This window comes from Phalaenopsis equestris, unplaced genomic scaffold, assembly GCF_001263595.1.
Source record: "Phalaenopsis equestris unplaced genomic scaffold, ASM126359v1 Scaffold001150, whole genome shotgun sequence".
Classification (NCBI taxonomy): Eukaryota; Viridiplantae; Streptophyta; class Magnoliopsida; order Asparagales; family Orchidaceae; genus Phalaenopsis; species Phalaenopsis equestris.
This window is the reverse complement of record NW_018165589.1, coordinates 70,096-86,735: the sequence shown is the minus strand read 5'-3', so window position 1 is coordinate 86,735 and position 16,640 is coordinate 70,096. Positions and strand designations below refer to the sequence as shown.

The window sequence follows — 16,640 nt, the reverse complement described above, 5'->3', positions numbered from 1 at the left end:
TGAGTTAAATTAAATTCACTTATACTCTCTCAAATTACACTCTTTTATATTCTTAAACACTTTGGTATCATAAAACAATACAAAAAATATATCACTTCTTAAATGTTAACAATAATGATGCATTTGATGTGATGTTTAAAATTTAAATGTTAGGCTTACAAATACCAAAGTTTAAGGAGTAGATATGTAAATATATATAAATTGTGTGGAATGTATGTAAATGCACCACTCAGCTCCATGATTTTTGGGCCAAACCAGGTGGATAATTCATTCTCGAGTCTAGACTTTGGCGTCGAAACTGGTGGCTCGCATGGCTTCAGCCCTTCTGTGCGCGCGCGGTGTCTCCCATGGCGCAAACCTCCGCCTCTATTCCGCTCATAATATCAGCTTAAGACAAAGGCATTGCCTTCTTGTAGTGATCTGCTCGTCATCCCCACATTCCTGGCCGTCTACCCGCCGGAAGCCACTGTTTGTCGGCCGACGTTCCGCCTCTCTAGCCTTCCTTCTCCTTCACTGTCTTTCCGTTTACCCTAAACGTACTTTATCTCTCCTCCTTACTTTGAATTCAAGTCAAGTGAAGCAAATGAGATGAAATCTCAACAATTTGGGAGTTGATTATGAATCTCCAACCATTGTTTTTTTTAATTATTTTTCATTTAAATCGCTGTAATCGAAAGACAGTCTTTTAATTTCTTGGAGATATACTGACATACTGTATTGGCTTTCCACTTCTTGCAGGTGCAGCTGCAGGCAGCCCCTTTGATAAGTATGTAAAGAGGTGCGCACAATTTCTGCCTATCTGATGAATTTAACCTCTTTTCAGTAAATTTTTGATTCATATACATCTGTTATGTCATATTATGTTGTTATTAGCTGTAAGCTATTTGAATGTGTAATTTTTATATAATAATATCGTAAAATGGAAGTTAAATTATACTTTATGGTAGCTAGTTTTTTGTTAAATTTAATGACATTGAGGTGAGACTATCTGATGACTAAAATAAGTAAAGACAAAAAGAAAAGCCAAAAACTTTACATTATTCAATTAAAAAAACCAATATACTGTATTTTTTAGATTTTTTTTTATAAGATTAGCATTATTATTGAAATAAAATTGTTATCTAGAGAATACAAAACGAAGAATTTCTTTCTTTTACATTGTCATAATTGACTAAAAATTGAATATTTTGTTTTCCTTATGTTTTCTTTTGCAAAATATTTAATTTGTATTGGAGGAAAATGTTTGTTATTTTTTTCTTTTAGGTGAAGCTTGCGTGGATTAAATCCCTTTAAAACTGAGCAGATATTTGACCCGCATTTGCTAACTTCCTCAGCACAAGCAGCTTTCTTAGCTGGATAAGCTTAGGTTGTGTAAATAAATATATAATGTGCTTTTAAAGTACATATGAATACATTCTCAAGCCAGGGGTTAAACAATCATTGATGAGAACAAGGAAAATGTTACATTGCTTTGACATCTCATCTTAAATTGCAAAATTTTCAAATTTCCATGAGAAATTACTTCATATGACCCCTTCTTTTTTGGAAATTTCATTACAATCAGCAGTTCCTATTTTCTAATAGCTTGAACGTTGCAATACTAATATTATTTAGCATTTGAAAGTCACAACCTTTTATGCTAGGGTTATGTGCATTTTTGTAATGAATTCACTGCCATACAGTTCTATCTCAGGTTTCATTTAGTAGCTTGAAGTTTAGAAACACGCATTGAAAAACTATTATCCATCATTTGGTTAGATGTTGTCATATATCAATGTTGATGTCAAGCATCACAAACTTAAAACTCTTTGAAAAAGTGATGATTTAATTTTTGCATTCAAAATTAGTAAAAATCAAATCGACAAGTTCTTGAAATTATTATCTAAATAAAAGGATCCATATGAATCCCTAGCCAACTTTGACATGTTATCAAAGGGTGAAAGTTTGATATTGAAAAAGTGTCAACAATGCTATATGCTAGAAGAGTAACTTGGAGCTACTTGTATATTATAAACAGAAAATACCATATGAATATATTATTTTCTTACTATAACTTATGAACTATTCTCTTTATGCTCATATTTTATATCAGGAAAAAGCTTGAGCCTTTGGAGGCATATGTACCTGCCGTTTTATTGACTGAAGAACAATTCAAAGATTTGGGTAATGAAGTATTTTTGAATTTTCTTTTAGCTTTACAAAGAAGATGAAAAAACTATTTGCATGCACTGTGAAAAACATATTGTATTATGGAAGCATTAATAAGGACTATCACGATGGTAAATATCAATGAGAATGTTAATTACTGGAAATATTATATAAGTAAGGAGTGCACCAATTTGTACATTTCAGAAAAGTCTGCCAAGTTAATAATTCATTATTAATTGGTAATTCATGGTCTCTTTAGCTATTAGAGGTATGACGTGGAACTTAGTGCAATAAGCCTTTATTAGTATTTATCAATGATGCGCTCTAGCATGTTGTCTTAATCTTATGTAGTTTTAGGCTTAATTTATGCTCTAGGGATCCACAGGGAATCATTTTTCAAGCTACATGCAAGAAGCATGCTTGGGAACTATAATGACTTCAAAGATGTAGTGCTTCTTCAAGGAGTAACATTTCACCAAATCCAAACCTATCAATCCATGTGGCTGGAAACTCCTTTTGTGGGAGGATGTTGCAGCCACTTCTCCGTGAGATAAGAATTGTTTGGCCACACTCTTATCTTTATAATTTTATGCCCAAATTTTGTAGGATAAGATGGCGATGATTTATGTGCTTCGAGATAAAGATTTTCTCTTGTTTTTAAATTAAAGAATTACATGGCCAAGCTCCCCTTAAGTTGTTATCAACTTTGATATTTATAACATAAACTTTTACAAACTCCTATTTTTATTTTGACTCAATCACAATTACCTACAACATAATTCAATCTATTCTATCTTTCTCTTCCTCACTTGGTTGGCCGACTAAAGTTCTAAGAAAACTAAATTTAAAACCGTTCCCTTCACTTCTCTTTCTTAAATTCTCTATACCTCATTATACTTTTTTCCTTTGTCTAAAAGTTAAAGTGTATAATTCAAATAAAAAGTTATTTATATTAATCTAGTGTCACAAAAAATTTTTTTTAAGCCTAACTAACTCTAAGTCATCCTATATGGGTTGTTCAAGTTACTGTTCATCTCCCCTTCTAAAGCATGAATGACATAGACTTTTATCCTTTTTAAGTCTTTTGGATTAAATATAGTTCAGCTAACAGGCAATTTAGGTTGATTTAATATTGAGTCGACTATAAATTCTAGGTTAACTATTTAGCGCAGAAGAGATTGCATAAAGATGGTAAAAAAAAGCAACAATATGGCCATTAGGGAGGCTTCAAGCATTAAGATCAATGCCATCTTATAAAAAGTGCTTTCACATGAATGATTATCACCTCAATAAGGAGTATGACCTAATTCTGGAAGCATCAAAGGGCTGACCACTCTCTCTCTTTCCATATCTCATGGGAGATCAGTATTGTCATAATAACATCACTATCACCTTTCACATTGTATGTTGTATCAACTTAACAATTAGTATTACTTTTTAAAGGAAGCATCCAGTGGTTGACCTCCATTTTGCTTATCCTAGGGGTGTCCACCCTCTCTCCTTCTACTCATTGCCAAGGGGATTTTAAGTCTCTTAATCAATAGGATGACCTATCTCGTTAGGCAGAACTAACTAATCTCTTTCAAAATGATTTAGTTAAGAGTAACTTTATCTCTATAATTATAATAAAAGCATGTGAAATGCAAGAAGGAAGCCCCGTCCATACAAACAAGGAGAAGTAAGAATTAAAGTTTCAAGATCTTTTCACCATTTCGCCAAGTTTAATATTCTTATCAGTTTATTATTTCAGTTATTCTATTGAAACTCATTCTTCTTAGATTTACATCATTGCCTTAAAATTTCCCTTTCAGAGATTTTATCATAGTCATTCTCTATCTTAGATAAAACTAACGTTGGCCAAATAAATAACTTATTCATAAAAAAATGTTAATATAATTTTAAAGAAGAATATCAGACCATCATCTTTGCCTATTTCACCCGTGAACATTTATATTAAAAGAAGGTTCATATAATGAGATGGCTTGTCATAACATTTCATTTAAATTTCTAATCAAGTAGTATCAGAACATTATTATCTTACCTATTGGTTTGATCCCTACCATTGCTATATTAAGATCTAGCAAAACATATGGGCAGAAACCATATAATACTAAACTAAATGAAGAATTTCATCAGCCAATAAGGTATTTTACAGGGAGACTAATAAAATTATAATTAGTACTTGTTGATCTTTCCAAACAACTTGGCATCATAGCAGATTTAGATCTATTCAGTCCTCATCAGACGATTATTAGAAAGTTTGATGGATAAAAGTGAGAAGTATGAAAATAGAAGAATATCAAGACGGAAAAGATACTCCTAGTTGTTGTATTTAAATAGACCAATTGATGCAGAAAAGGCTTGGTCTTGATACTAATTTAATGATAGACTATTGTTGATGATCACCTTGTTTTATTTTCTACTTCCTTCAAGCTATTTTGAATTACCTGCATTCTCATTGATTTCAAGCTTTAATTAAGAGAGAGATTATTAGGATGGATGAAGGAGAAAGTTATACTTAGAAGGTGTATTAAGTCACATATATTTGGAACTTGAGAAGAAAATATTACTAGTTGAAAATTTGGCTAGAAAAAGTAATTGTAAGAAGTGGGGAGAGAGAGAGAGAGAAAGAGAGAGAGAGATTGGGTACAAAGGCAGAAATCTGATGGATGGTGAGAAAAAAAAAATGGAAAGATTTTTTTTTCTAACATTTCATTTGTTATTCAATAATAATTTTAATACTATTCATTGAAACTATTTGTAGGTTGTCCAAATTAAAGTCAAAATTTAAATTTTGATAAGCCCTAAATCTTGCATTTAATTTAAATTTGAAGACAATCCTGGCATGAGATAAAATAAAATAAAGTAAAATCCTAAACTTTGTGCTCTTCTTTTGAAGAGTTATGTAGATTTTCTTTGGAACCTTAGTTCTTATGATGGACATGGCAGTGGAACTAGTTCATGAGCATGTTTTATATAATCAACTGACATAGACTAAAAACAAGGTGTAAAATCTAGAGATTTTTATTATTAAGATATTGCCATGCATTAAAAATTTCTCTTAAAATAATAATATAGAAGATTTTATAGTCATATTCTGGTGTTAAAAATGATAACATGATCTTAATCTATGCTTTTGGCAAGGATGCAAACAATTTTGAATTTTTAGGCTAATTTGCATATCTAGAGAAGAATCTTACAATAATATTTGAATACATTTATTAGCCTGATGAACATGTGTCTTGATCTTAATGAATGATGAAGATATTGAGTCTCGACAATTATCATAAGTGAGATGTTTGTTTAGGCTCTAGAATAATATTGAGCATAACCTTAAGTTTAGGCTTAGCAAGATATTCAATTACTGATTATTGTTCAAGTTCATCAATAGAAATTTTCTCATCATAATATTAGTTTTTATAGACTAAATAATTTTTTTATTATGGAGACAAATTTCTTAACTTCTAGATAATCAATCTTGATCATTAGGTGTTTAAAAAAATGACATATAATATAATCTATCGCTATGATATTTATTTTGTATTGGTATGCAAAGAGGCATTCGTGTGCATAATTATCATTCGATCTATATTAATAACATTCATATTTTTATGAGACACTTGATTGTGATATAAATATTGATAGCAATTAAATGCGTTAATATTGGTATACCTTGAAGGTCATTTATAATTCATATGAGACATGATGGTGATTAGAATGATGTTCAGGTTTGTAATATGATTCAGTGCATGATAGTCATATGCATGATAAGTTGTATGTTTCCTTAGTCGAGTCATCTTGTACTTTTAATAATTGTTTGATTAATCAACATAAGAAGTACTTATATTGATAACCCTTAGTGTAATAAATGATGCACAACGTTTATAATAAAGTGGAGCATATAACTCAGTAATGTATACATTATATCCATGATAATGTTATGTTCTTAGATGCTTGTGACCTTGATGAAATATGTTAATAAATTCATAACATGGATTCCAAAATGAATAAGGAGATTTATGTCACTCTACATGATTGTTTTTGAGTTTATGGTATATGGTCTAACAAAATTTATGCATCATATGTAGAGTTGTAAATGAACCAATGCATTTAATGAATAACTTGAACTCGATTCGATTAATACTCGATCAAATTCGTTCAAATTAGTAAATAAAGAAGTTTGATTTTTTTTTTAATCAGAGGTTAAATAAATCAAATATAAACACGATCCAACTCATTATTTATATTCATGAACAAACTTGTTTGTTTTTCAATGAGTAATTTATTAAATGTTCGTTGTTAAGTTTAATGATAGCTCATATCATATATGATATATTATTTAAATAAATTTTGATGAAGTAAAATTTATTTAATTATTTAAATTTAATAGTAATATATAATTAATTAATATTAGTAATATTTTACAATTAATTATAAATTTAATATTTATTTTAGTAATATCTATTTATTAATTAGCCCATTATATTTATAACACATTGTTATTCATCATATTCAATCCATCATACTTTTAAATGTTAATTAATTGTCAATATATAAATATATAATATCTATTTATAAAATTTTAATCATATAAAATTTATAATATCTTATCTCTTTAATATTTGTCATTCTATGGAACATATTTTACTCAACACTCATCAGTTTCTATCTGTATTTTTCCCTTTCACAATTTTAACTCGTTTGTTTTACATAAAATGCTTCTTATCAAGTTAAATATTTATAGTTTTTAAGGCTTTATTTGTTTTTTTCAAAATAAGTTATTTGTCATTTGTGAATATGAAAATCAAATTAATGAAATTATTTCTTATTTCTTTATTTTAATGAATTAATTTATTATTGCTTACTTATGTTATTTGATTGCATGAACTTATATATTATTCTTATTTAATTTAATTAAAAATTAGTTATATACTGATTAAAAATTTATTTTATTGTTTGTTTGTTTAGATTTATAAAATCTTTTGTTTATACTTTTTTATGAAAAGTTAAACTTATTTGAATTTTTAGCTTGTTAATTAATAATTTGAAACACTCATTCAATTAATATAAACAAGTCAAGTACAAATCAAGTACGATTATTAAAAACTTTAAACAATTCAGGTATAAAAATACATGTGAACGCTTGTAATCCACGTCATACTCGGTTTGACATGACTCGATTAGAGCCCTAATTTTTACAAAGGTCAATTTTCTTTGATTTACATGCCATGGTTGTGAAGAGTTGGTTATGGGTAGTTAAGCTGTAGATAATTACTGTTAAAAATCTTGCGTTTGACACCAAATCAATATAAAAAAGGATTGTTCTTGATGCCAATTTGATGATGCACCCTTCTTCTCCTTTAATTTTTTAAAACTGCCTTTGAATTGCTTGGTTTTCTCTCATATTCAACCCTTAATTGTGTGTGTGCGTTTGTGTGTGAGAGAGAGAGAGAGTAAATTTGGATGGGCCAAAGAGAAAACTAAACAGAGATGCGGGTAAATTGTTCTTTATTGTTGAGTTGGAAATTTTTTAGCTTGGTTAGAAAAGCCCGCTCATCATCATTAAGAAGCATATGTTGCATTCCTTCGTCACTTCTTAGTGTCACGTGCTTGGCTCCCGCTTAAAGCAAAATTTTGGTTCAAATTTCATTGCTAGGTTGAACAGTTGTAAGTTATTATCATTGAATTTTTATTTGTTAATAATAATATAATAATGTGATTTTAGTTTGATTAATTAAATAACTATAATATGTACATAATTTATATGTATATATGCTATACAACTCACGAACGCTCTAATTAATAAAAACACTAATCCACTTTACTAGTTAAAGAAAAAAAATTCCTGGCTTGCATTTTTCTGTGTTTTTTATGAATAATATAATGTATTTTTGCTACGATATTATTATCTGGATGTGTTAGTGCTATATTATTTTGTTTCTCTTCTTCTATCTACGAATAGAATAGGAAATGAACTAATGTCGTGCTTTGTTTTTTTGACGTAGTCATATAAGGTTGTGGTTTGTAAGATCTAAGTGACCTTGTTGAGCCTTTATCTTCTCTAGAAATCCACAGGGAAGAGTATGACATGATCGAAAACGTTAGGGTCAAATCATAGAAGAAAAGAAAAAACATTATATAATGTTAAGATAAAGTTTTAATAGGAAGCGTGTTGGACCTATATTATTTATTTTAGACGATAGACAGAGAAGCAGGAGGAAATCATTAAAAAATGGAAAAATCATTAAAAAATGGAAAGAGATTTTAAAATTTTTGATTTAAAATTTAGACAATTAAAGAAAAATAAAATGAGAAATAATAGAAAGATTGATGACATTGAAGAGATATTATATATACTAAAGAATAATTTAAAAATAGAAAATATTCCAAAACGAAAGTCAATAAAAATTGGAGAAACTTCAAGTTCACAAAAAATGGTATCAGAGTTAAATGAATTAGAGAATAATACATATGAATGTCTTAGGCGTTCTAATTGTCTTTGTACGTCTGTCTGGTCATATGAATCTTTTATTAGTTCTTATGAACTGCAAATAAGAAAAAGAATTAAAAAGACGATTACTTATAGAATAACTTAAAGCAAGAATAGAAGAAAATCTCGATGTTGAATAAAAATTGCCTCGAACAAGAATTTAATAGAATCTGTGAAGTACTCCAAATAAACATAAAAAATAAGCATTTAGAAGTATTTCAAAAAGAACAAATTTTTCATATAAGACCTCCTTTAGGAAATTCAAACGAATGAATTATTAAATATTTTTATGATATTTTAGATGACTAACAACAATTATATTTTGATATGTATTTTCACAAATTATCAGAACCTTACAATTTTATATGGAATCAAGAATTTACAACAAAACATGAAAATGATCTATCTTTAGGAAGTCGAGTTCATTTTGCTTCAAAAAAGCTTTTTGAAGCTTGTCAGCATATAGAATTACATAAGCAAAATAAATAATATAAACAATCATTGCGTTGTGAGAAAGCTGACTTCCCCCAACAGTGGAGTTGTTCCTCCTCTCATAGCAAATGCAGTTGTTCTGCAAAAAATAAAAAGAATATTTTTTTAAAAAAAATACAAAAGAAACATTTCAATCCAAATAAAAGAACTTTCAGAAAAAAGAATAATAATAAAAATATTAACAAAATAAGATGTTGGATCTGCAAAGAAGGTGAACATTACACTAATTAATGTCTCTAAAAAAGTAAAATAAGTCATATAAAATCAGTAGCTATCATCGAAGAAAATAACCTAGAACCTATCTTAAATTTTTCTGATATTGAAAGTGAAGATGAAATAGTACCAATTATCAGAAACTGAAGATAATTTAATAAATATAAGTTATTTTGATAACGAAATAGAAGAATACTTATATTCTGATTAATTGAAGAAAGCTTCGAAACTGATATAATTAATGACAACTCATTAGAATTTGAAAGACATATTACACTCTCTAAAAAAGCATTTAATAAAATAAGAAAAAGAAAATTATCTCTAACAAAAGATTGTTTTGATATGTCTATATTCTTATGAAAGAGATCTATACATTATAGCATTAGACAAGAAGAACATCCGAACATCCAATAGACATAATAAATGCTGAAGGAAGAACCAAAATACCCTTATACAATCAATAGATAAAAAGACAAGACTTAGAAATAAAAAAAAATCTAGAAAAATATAAACATGTATTTTTTGGTGGAATTCAAATTATAATTAAAGTCTATTTTAGAAAGGGTATTGATAGCTCAATCACTATTTATAGAATTATACACTCTAAAAAAGACGCACTTTAGGAGTTATTCAAGGAAATTTATGTTATCAAACTTTAATGTTTAATTTACACCCGAATTATGCGGTCAATATTAACGATAAACACCTAGATAGATCTCTAACTTTAAAACATAAACTAGACATAGTACAATTAAGAGAAGGAAGCGTTATATACAACATCACATATCAAACTGCATATGCTTATAGCAATCAACATAATACTGTAGCATTTAAACCTCATACTGACCCAATCCACTTGGACCCACTTTTCTCACATATAGGACAAACTATACAGCCAGAATAAATAAATGAATTAGAAATCACACCACCCTCTTCTAATTTACTTCTCGATTTTGATGAAGATAAAAATTTAGGTAGCCAGAGATATCCATGATTAACATGTTTAGAAAATAATAATTTACTCTCTATACAACCAAGAAGATCTTTAGATATAAGTAAAACCATAGCCTTTAAATCAACACAAACCATAAAAGAGAATATTTTTTGTTGATGAGTCAGAATCTGCTCTTTGTTAGTCCTGCTGAGTAGGTGTGCATTTAATAATTCTTTGTCAATAATTTTTCAGTACATTACTCTTTACATCTGACTTCGTACTTTCATTGCTTCCAGTGTACTTTGTACATCTTGCAAAGTCTCTTTTTTTTCCTGCAATACATACATCGATGTATTTTTTCTTATATTTCTTTGAATTCCTTACTTACATCAGTGTTGTTGCGGATAAGTGTGGAGATCCACTTCTTATACATGACATTGTGAGTCTTTTTTATAGTGCGTTTGCTATAACTGTAAATGAATAAATTTTCAGAAGTGTGATATACCCAAATATTTGTAGAATAGCACAATTAAAAAATTCAAAAGAAAAACACAAAAAGATTTAACTTGGAAAAACCTGAGAACGATTTACAAACTGTTCATAGAGCCAAAGCACTATTCCTAGGCATTGCTTCTCCGCTTGCTCGGGTTGAAGTCACTAATTCGGGCGTTGCTGCACCCCAAAATGGTCGCCTGGGCACTGTCTTCTCTAGCTCCAGGCGTGAAGGCACCCGAAGCAGGCGCTTGGGTGTCGTCCTCACTGAATCCTAGCCCGAGGATACCCAAAGTGGGCGACTGGGTACCACTCTCTCTTGATCTAGATGCCGAGGCGCCCCCTTAGGCCTTTAGATGTACTGTTGCTGGCTTTATGTAGATTGCGATTGCTATGCAAACATACTCCACACTAAACAAAAAGCTCATCTACCTATGAGTATATCTCAAACAATTTTAAAGAAAAATTTGCTGAATGACTTTAAGCGGAGAGTTTTTTTTTTTAAGGATTAACGAAAATTCTTCGAAGTAGTTGATAAAGAATGAGCAGAAGCTCTTCAATATTCTAAGGTTCTTTGCTTTTGATCGTTCGTTATAAATTATGTTGAAGAGCTTAAAAACACAAGAAAAGTAATATTGATCACAATTCTTATACTTGAATATTTTCTGCAAAAATATTTCATGCCATCTTATTGTTGGTCTGTTTAGTGCTGTTGTTACTGCTAGTGAGTTTTGTCGACTTTGGATGCTTTCCTCTATTGTAACCAACGTTGAACCTGATATTTTGTTCAAATTTATCTTATTGTGGCATATTTTGATACAGAGGATTCATTGGATGTTGGGCAACCAAAATATGATCAAAGCCGGTCATTACTGCGCTCTGGTCCAGCCGCATCTCTTCGTGTAAATATTAGAGCTGTAAGTCCAGAGACCTTTTATTGTTACTGAAAGTGTTACTTCTCAATGTGTGGCAAACATGCCTTCCGAGAGCACAATTCCTGAAAACCAAACCAATTATGTTTGACATTAACTTTATCCTTCAAGTACTACTTATCGATCAAAAGCCCAAAATATAATCCCCTGAATTTCAACTTCAAGAGTTTTAAAATGCTCCATATTAGTCCCATACTATTAAAAATGGATCCAAATTAATACTAAATTAAAATTTTCTTTTAATTTAATGCTGCTGCGAGATTAATTGAGGGTAAGTTGCTCAAACTAAAAATTTATATTTACAAAAGCTAGCCAAACTTGTTGCTTTATCACTTTGCCGTCTTATACCTTCGCTGCTACATCGCTTGCACTCGCATGACTTGGCTGCTTCGTCACTGCCGTGGATCTCTTTTTTGTCGATTCGACTGCTACTTGGCTTTGACCTTCAGTAACCACGGCTGAATTGGTAAGTTGAACCGTTCACTTTCAATTTATGGCATTCTTAGGAGCCAATTTAATGTACTAGAATCAAGTTATCATAAGCTGAAGCAAATGCTAGTTCCCCTGAAAATGTTGTGCCAATTCAAAAGAGTTATGGTTGGGTACTTGTTTGATAATTTATCAGATGTTTTAGAACCATTCCATGATTATCTATATTTTGGATTTCTGACACCTCCAAATAAGCTTTAAACAACACTTTTAGTTCCAATCCAAAAAGATGTAGAACATTTATTTCTACATTTTGATGGACATAATATGAACAGGGTATCATTGTTTTGTCTTTTTATATTGAATTTTCTCCACAATTTTGGCATGTTTGTATTTCATGCTCTTCAAACCACTCAATTCCATTGGATTTACATGGGGGTGTAAGTGAGCCATGTCGACTCATGAACCGATTCAGGCTCGATTCGATAAGTGGGTCGTGAACTGATCTTGCTGAGCTAACAAGCCAAGCTCAATCCAGGCCTGGCTCGGCTTGTTAGCTCATGAGCCAGCTCATTTAAAAAATAATTAATAAAAATATACTTAAAATATATCAAAATTCAAGAAATTTTCTTTATTAAAAATGTTTAAAACCGATATTTTATATTTTATATTAAATAATTTCTTATTAATTATTTCCTAAATGTTCATTCTATTTATCATTTCATTATAGCACTGGCTTAAGTTTTTTTTTTTTTTCCTATTTCATGCTAAACAAATCTGCTCATGACCAGGCTTGAACGCATAGAGTGAAGTTTTAGCTCGAACTTGATTAATTAATCAAGTTCAAGCTCAAGTCGAGGGTAACTAGAGCTTGACGCGACTCATTTACACCCCTCATTTACCTGTCTAACATCAAAACTTCAATTTTTACATATGCAGCCTTATATTTGCAAGAAAAAGGCGTGTTTCACCTTTTAAAAATTAAAATAATGATGCATTTTAAGTGATGTGAAATATTTGGGTTGTATTAATGTAAAAAGTAAACTTCAGGTGTTAGATATATAAATACACAGGAATTGGGTGGTATGTATGTAAATGCCTCTTTGCATGAAGCAGAAAAAATAGCAATAAAACAAATTCCGTGAAGAGGAAATAAGGAAAAAATACCAATAATTGTATACGTGTGGTATTTTCCCTTTTCCACCTCCATGATGAATAAATTATCAATTTTAGGTGGCGCAATATGCTGATGATGATGGCAAAGGCAAAGTCGCTTCGGACGCTGTTGACCGATGTTTAAGGTATATCTTTTCATGAGTTATAGTATTAGTCATGGGTAGGGATGTAACTGAGCCAAAAACTGACTCGTGTTTATTGGCTCGTGAGTTGAGCTTGATAAGCTAACAAGTTGATGTCAAGCCAGTCTCGGCTCAGACTCGTTAGCTCGTGGGCTGGTCCATTTAAAAAATAAGTAATTACAAATATACTCAAAATATATTATGATTCTAGAGTTTATCTTTAAATTATTAAAAATATTTAGATAAAGTGGTTTCTTATTAATTATCTTCTACTAACGCCAACTTGAATTAATAATATACTTTCTCTTTCATAATAAATAAGACGGCTCTTGAGCCACCTTAAACTCTTAGAACTAAGCTTGAGCTCGAGTCAAATTTAATTAATTAATCAAGTTCAAGTTCAAGCTTAAGCTGAGAGTTGCTCGAGCTCGATTCAATCTATTCACCCCGAGTTAAGGGTTTGTATGGGGTTTTTGCCGCTATTTGTAAAAGTAGCAGTAAAATTGTTGTGGAAAAAATACATTTTTAAAAGGCATTATAATTGTGTAAGTTAAAAAAAGAATTATAATTATCATAATCTAACATTTCTAATTGTCAGAGCCACTTTTAAAATGATAACCAAACAAGATTAGAGTTATTATCTGCCAAATGGAGTACTTTTACTGCTAAATGGAGTACTTTTATCTTAATTTAGTGTTAAATCCGATTACACTGCTTTACTAGTTTCTCTTATGTTGCAGAGCATTGGAGGATCTCGACTCGCTTCTATTACATGCATCAAGGAATGATCCAACGGCCACCATAAAATCCATGAAATTTAAAATCAATGTTGCATTAGAATCATTGGATAGGTAAATTTCATTTGACATTTTCTTACTTGAGAGTTGAGGTCATTAGAAAGACCTCTAAGGGTTTGTTTGGAGAGGCGTCCCTGCTCCCTTGCGTTCGACAGAAAACGGCTTATAAGCTCGGGCTTCATTTGGATAGGGATTATTTCTCGAGTGTCTGCCAACGCTACTCCACAAAAAACGTGGCTTTTTTTGTCGTTTTGAAATGCGAGTTGCAGGGCTCCATTCGTGAACACCCCGTTTAAGGCGACACTCTTCCAAACAAGCTCTAAGAAATGGGTTATTATTGCGTCAGGACACCAGATGCAAATTTGCGTCCGGTGTCTAATTAAAATTGTTTGCCTGCAAATATGGGCCCATTGAAATACACAATTTTTTCATCATTTTTTTTTTGGAAAAGAGTGGGACCCACCATGCAAGCAGTCATTTTAAATTGGACACCGGATGCAAATTTATCGTCCCGTTTCATTTTCCTAAGAAATGGGTTATTATTTATTCAGGGCATTTACATTCATACCATCGAAATCCTATGAATTTACATGCCCTACACCCAAACTTTATTTTTTTTTACATTCATACCAACAAACCAAATCCTTCATATAACAACAATGATACCGCTATTTTAGCTTAAAAAAACAAAAAGTAAAATACATCTTTTCATGCATTTGTAAGGCGGCATATATTTATATAATTTGAAATTTATCTCTTAGATATGTAAAAAAAATAAGAATTGAGTGGTATTTATGTAAATATTCTTATTTATTGTTGCAGCCTCCTTCAAACAGTGCCAGCTTCAGTTCTTGAGAAAGGAAAGGCCATTGCAGATGCATACAGAGTTTCTTATCTGCCAACCGAGGAGAGCAAGTCTGAAGAAATAGACTCAGTGTTGAAGAAGTTGGAAGCAATCATTTAAAAGGTTTTAGCTTCATCCACATCATCTATTTTCTTCAATGTTTATGAGATTCTTAGTTATAGTTTTTGTTGTAACTTTCTTTCTCTATATAATTGATTGAGTGAATGTTATATATAAGTTTTTTATTTTTTTGATTTAAATTATTAAGAGAAATTAGACAAAATTTTATTTTAATCTATTGTTTTCCGTAGTCTTTTTCACTTGCACAACAATTTCTCAGTTTTGCATCATAAATGAAAATGTAACAAAGGCCTTCGTTTAATGAAAATCAATATAAAAAAAGAAAGAATTATTCAAAAGATAGCATCGGCATAGGGCTGCCAAAATAGTTCGTGTTTAGCTCATTCGTTAAGTTAAACAGTTGAATACTGGCAAAGATTTGTTCATTCGTGTTCGATATGTTTTGGCTCGAAACACTATTCATCAATTATATATATATATATATATATATATATATATACATTGGTGAGTAATATTTCTAAAAGATTTAATTAAGTACAAAACTACAAAAATATTTAATCAATTAAAAATATTAATTGAGAAATTAAAATAAAAATTAAATTAAATTCAAATGATACAATTTATTTATGTCAATTTGATTATGGTTGTCAAAACGAACCTTTGTTCGTGAACAGCTCGTGTTTAACTCGCTAAACAAACGTTACGAACACTTTTTGAGCTCAAAATATAAAAGAACTGAACACGAGCGAGTCTGAATAGAAGCTGAGACTGGACTCGCTCGTGTTCGGTCGTTTACACTGCTACATTGACTTTTAACAATAGCAGCTTTAGATTGTTATTTTTCCTGAGATGCTTTAAAACATACTTTTTTAAAAAGAAAAAACTTAACCAGTCACCATCATAGTCAACTTGCTTACACATTCTCATCAATAAAAGTCAAACAACTAAAAATCAAAATCAGACTTCTTTAATGATCATTGTAAATAATAAAATATAACATAATGAAAATATAATAACCCAAAAAAATAAATTGCAGCAACTTTTTCATTGCTTTACTTTGATTTTAAGCAAGTTGACGTCCAAATTCTTTCTAAAAATAATGTTTATAAAAAATAACCCTAACAAATGAGAAATTATTGCAATTTACATCAAGTGTCCAATAATACGGGGTCACGTGGCAATTTTGGTCCACTGACATACAGTGTTCGGGCCCAAGTTACCACGTGGGATCATATTATTGGACACCTGATGTATCAAGTGTCCTGGCTCTACAATTATTTTTACAAAGAATTACAACAGGCCCAAACAGACCTAAAACATGTAGAAAAAATGAAAACAAAATTTACATGAACTGTTATCAGACAAATGGTGATTTTAATGAATAAATGCCTCTTAACAAATTTACAAACCACTGCAATGCCAATCAAAGAGATTTATGAGGAGTCTCTCCACATAATTTTTCCTCCAATCACATTAGTTATATACATACA

The 16,640-nt window shown here is 30.3% G+C and overlaps 1 protein-coding gene across 1 annotated transcript; it reads left to right on the top strand.

The window, feature by feature from the left end:
• Positions 1–244: 244 nt before the first annotated feature.
• Positions 245–15,287, top strand: LOC110033364. Its single transcript, XM_020737311.1, has 7 exons — positions 245–536; positions 739–778; positions 2,093–2,163; positions 11,592–11,686; positions 13,364–13,431; positions 14,169–14,279; positions 15,048–15,287. The coding sequence occupies exons 1-7, from the start codon at positions 311–313 to the stop codon at positions 15,187–15,189; spliced, it is 753 nt and encodes a 250-aa protein (XP_020592970.1). The 5' UTR covers positions 245–310; the 3' UTR covers positions 15,190–15,287.
• The last annotated feature ends 1,353 nt before the right edge of the window (positions 15,288–16,640 follow it).

Excerpts from the sequence above, each read along its gene's own strand:
- LOC110033364 (XM_020737311.1), top strand. The coding sequence starts at position 311 with ATGGCTTCAGCCCTTCTGTGCGCGCGCGGTGTCTCCCATGGCGCAAAC. Across the intron at positions 779-2,092 it reads TTTGATAAGTATGTAAAGAG|GAAAAAGCTTGAGCCTTTGG; the intron begins GTGCGCACAATT and ends ATTTTATATCAG. Across the intron at positions 2,164-11,591 it reads AGAACAATTCAAAGATTTGG|AGGATTCATTGGATGTTGGG; the intron begins GTAATGAAGTAT and ends ATTTTGATACAG.